This window comes from Aplysia californica, unplaced genomic scaffold (assembly GCF_000002075.1).
Source record: "Aplysia californica isolate F4 #8 unplaced genomic scaffold, AplCal3.0 scaffold00447, whole genome shotgun sequence".
NCBI classification, from domain to species: domain Eukaryota; kingdom Metazoa; phylum Mollusca; class Gastropoda; order Aplysiida; family Aplysiidae; genus Aplysia; species Aplysia californica.
Genome location: NW_004797717.1, coordinates 330,674 through 334,652, shown reverse-complemented (window position 1 = coordinate 334,652; position 3,979 = coordinate 330,674). Strand labels below are relative to the sequence as shown.

Here is a 3,979-nt window from a genome sequence, read left to right as displayed (position 1 = left end):
AGAGAGAGAGAGAGAGAGAGAGAGAGAGAGAGAGAGAGAGAGAGCATATAATCCAATTCCGTCATAAAAGGGGTTACATAATATGCTGCTTGAGTGCAATGGGACAACTAGGATCTTCTGAGCCACACTAATTATTTGTAGAGGAGAGGGGTGGCTACCTGCGGTATACGACACAGGTCTACAAAATCACAAAGCAATATAAATCATGAAAACATAGGGCGCTGCCAGAATACTCTTTCCAGCATTATACTTACTGCAATAAAGACAAACAGCAGAAAAGGAACTGCTGATTTCCGTCGGTCAACTGTCATTCTGTGTGAGGAAGAAAAAACAAGGGACTGCTTTATAATTTATAATGACTTTAAATACAATTTCAATCAAACGAGCCCAAACCTGAAAAATAGAAACCCGTCAATGACTATCCAAATAAGAATTCCAAAAGGCTATATGAGGTCAAACCGTTTGCACGGCTGTGAATGCTGAACATTAATAAATATTACTTACATTTTACTCACTTTAATTTTTCGGGACTGTTAACTTGCGGTTTCTGGGAGACAAGCAAATGTCTCGCCTTATTTGTTGTATCGCCTGTTGCATGATTATGTTTTTCCTGCCCAATGTTTCTCTGACCCACTTTATCCATCTTCTCTTTAGCCTACCTCTTCCTCTGTTCCCGTCTGATCTCTAGTTGCTTTCTTTCGCTGCTATACTCTCTGGTGGTAGTCTTGACAGATTATGACCAAACCATTTCCTTCGTTGTTTAATTCTGCAAACGAAGTGAGGCTCTCATTTGAGATTTGAACCTACGTCTTCCGCTTGCAACGGCGAATAGTCTTACCTCTAAAATGATAAGTAATACGGATCTATTCAGAATTCTATAGCACCCATTCCCTGGTGGCTCTTGGTGCTTCACAGTAAAATCTAATTCCACCACCGTATATACCAGGGTGAGTCAAAAAGTAATGCAAGTTCGTTTATAACTTTTTTAAAAAATAACACACTTGCAACTATCATACCTCAAATTGAAGAGGAGCATCTGAAGATCAGATTTTTATTTCTCAACCTAGTCTCCGTTTCGATCAATAGCCACTACCCACCTTTTACAACTCCCACATATGCCAGCTTTGTAAAACTAAGCAGGTTGGTCGTAGGGGTATAGCAGTCTTGATTTCTCCATCGTTTCCACAGTGTTGACCTCTGAATGGTTCTTTTCTAGGACCGAAAAGGTGAAAGTCTAAAGGAGCCAAATCAGGAGTATCAGTTCGGTGTTTCAGCGTTTTCCACATAAACGGGGGGATTGTCTCCCTTGTCCTGGTACTCGAATACAGGCGGGCATTGTCATTCATTCTGTGTTCAAATTTTGTCTGACTTGTCGAAATCTCGCTTTTAGTGGTTTCAGTCTTTCAATGTAGGGTCCAGAATAGACAGTTGCTCCTCGTGGTAAAAAAAAAAAACCAGGGAGAAGCGATTGACATAATTTTTTTCCGGCTGACTCCTCGGGACGCTGCTTGTCTGACAAGCTTATGGACACTTCTTCCTCTTCTCCCGGTTCATTGCTCAAACGTCTAAGCCACCTGTGTGCAGTGCCAAAATTTAGAGCTTGGTCCTTGTAAACATTTTGAATTCTCTTTTAGATGTTATCGGTGTATTCTCCTTCTAAAACAAGAAATTCAATATCTTATCTTTACCTTTGACAAACCTCCAAGAGGGTATCCATTTTGATGTGACGTCATTCGCGCCAAACTTAAAGAAACTCCAGTTTTAACAGTTTGTGTTCAAATGTACATGAGCAAGAACTTGTTAGCTGAATTTAATTAAATTTGATTCTAAAATGTGCAAAATTAAATAAGGAGCTACTTGCATTACTTTTTTACTCCCCCTCATACTACACAATGACACGTTTCATGCATACAATACCGTAAACTTCAATGTACAGCAATCATTTCAAATACATATTAGGCAACCAGCAAGGATAGTCTGACAGAAGAACACCTGCACAAAATAACAACCACTGTGGCTGCTGTCCTGTTTTGTTGGTTGAAGAAGGATCAAACTATCCGTTTAAGCGTGAAGAGGACATCGCGTTCATAGATATACCGAGTTGCAAAAGTTCAGTCACACCCATTATATTACGATAATTTTCGATATAGAATAGTAATTTAAGTAAAATTTAAAAGTATGACTTGTGGGACGTATGAGACTTCTTGTGCAAGAGCAGACCAAAGAAATAATAAACCGGAAGTAGAACGGGGACAAAGTGTTGGTATTGATTTCTCTCGGTCTGTGTTGATATCAACACTTCCTACACACAAAATTTGCTTTGAATCACACAGACAATGTGTAAACACACCTTACACATTATAAAATTCCGTACTTTTTAATGGTTGGGTACCTTTTTCTCCTGTTTTCAAAATTTTAAAAATGATAAATTCAGAAAATAAAGGGGCCGTGTGTATGATAAATTCTTTAATAGCGCTTTCTGCTTTTGCAAGACACGTAAATGTTTGCAGAGGAATCATCTAACCCTTGAACAAACGTTTTAACACCACTAGAACTGACCAAGACAAGCCGAGACGTAGCCACCAAGGGCGACAACTCGACATCAGAATTGGGTTATTGTCAACACCCATGTTCAAAACCCAGTCCAACTTAGTGCAGAGACTGCTAGGTATTTCGGACTGTCTTGAAACATCATTATTGGACATTTTTAAGATCGTGGATTACGTGATTATCGCCCTTTATATAGAACCATTCTAGCCCTGTTTCATGTCAGAAATCGCCAAATTTTGGCACAACAACATTGTCCATAAAACTGAAGACGTTGGTAAAGTGTTCTTTTCAGCAATGGTTAAGGTTTTTAATTCGTCGCATTGATGGAAGAGAAAAAGTGTTTAAAAGAAGAGAATAGAAATTTCACAAATCTAACGTCCCCCAAGAGGCCCAAAGGTGGCTGAAATGTGATGGTACGGGGTGGAGTCTCTGCTTTTTATCGTATACATTTAGTTACTTTTCAAAGCAATCTCAAATAACGACGGTGACTACGCTACATGGAACCAATGATGGAATCTGCTAACAAGACAACGCCCGACCACAAATGGCTACGATCAAGGAAAACTTCTTCCAAACACATCAAATCGTTGTTCTGGACTGGCCTGCAAGATCCACAAGCCATAACCTAACAGAACATCTGTAAGATGACCTTGACTGGAGGATTACAAACAGGCCGCACTCAGTACAAACTGGTCAGGAACTGAAGGCTGCACTTCACAAGGAATGGCAGGGGATTTTTCAAACAACCATAAGGACTTCAATTCAATCAATGAACAGATGTTTTGTATCAGTAATTCAAGCTAGAAGAGGCCACACGCCATACTGGGCAAACTTTGATTTGGATTTTGCAAAAGTCAGTGTGAATAAAATTATACCCCTTGAATAAGGAAAGACATTTGTCAATTCTTTTTATGTCATGCTGGCAGAAATGAATAAAGATCGCGTGTACAAAATTTCTCTTGGCTACGTTGAGTAGTAAATTAGTTATTGTACTTTTAAGATGGGTGTGACAGAACTTTTGCAACTCGGTACTCATTCAAGACTGTAAGAAGAGGAAAGACTCTCACATTCCAATCCCATGCCCGTCTCTGTCTCTCATAAAACCAAGTCAACGAGGTGGACATCTTATAAAACTCCACAAACATTCCAAGGTAAACAAAGTCGTGTTAATGATTCGGAACCATAGACTGGGTGGGGTTTGAAGAATGTTAATTGGAAAAACGTAAAATAGTGATACCTAACGTAATTTTGACCATGGGGGTAAGTAATAAATTATTTTCTGAGTTGGTTATGAACAGTGTTGTTTGTTTGTTTGGTTGGTTGGTTGTTGTTGTTGTTGCTGTTGTTTTGTTTTTTTGGGGGGTTGTTGTTGGGTTGTTTTTTTGTTGTTGTTGTTTGTTTTTTTGCGTTGGTTCACGGTTTTGTTTTT

General features: G+C 39.1%; 1 protein-coding gene across 1 annotated transcript in view; it reads right to left on the bottom strand.

Annotated features, from left to right (window-relative positions):
- LOC101859659 (abscisic acid and environmental stress-inducible protein-like) overlaps window positions 1–1,717 on the bottom strand; it is a 4,680-nt gene extending 2,963 nt beyond the window's left edge. The window contains exon 1 of the mRNA XM_005105016.1: window positions 1,689–1,717. Coding sequence (XP_005105073.1) covers window positions 1,689–1,717 — 29 coding nt within the window. The remainder of the gene's footprint in view (window positions 1–1,688) is intronic.
- Window positions 1,718–3,979: the final 2,262 nt, after the last annotated feature.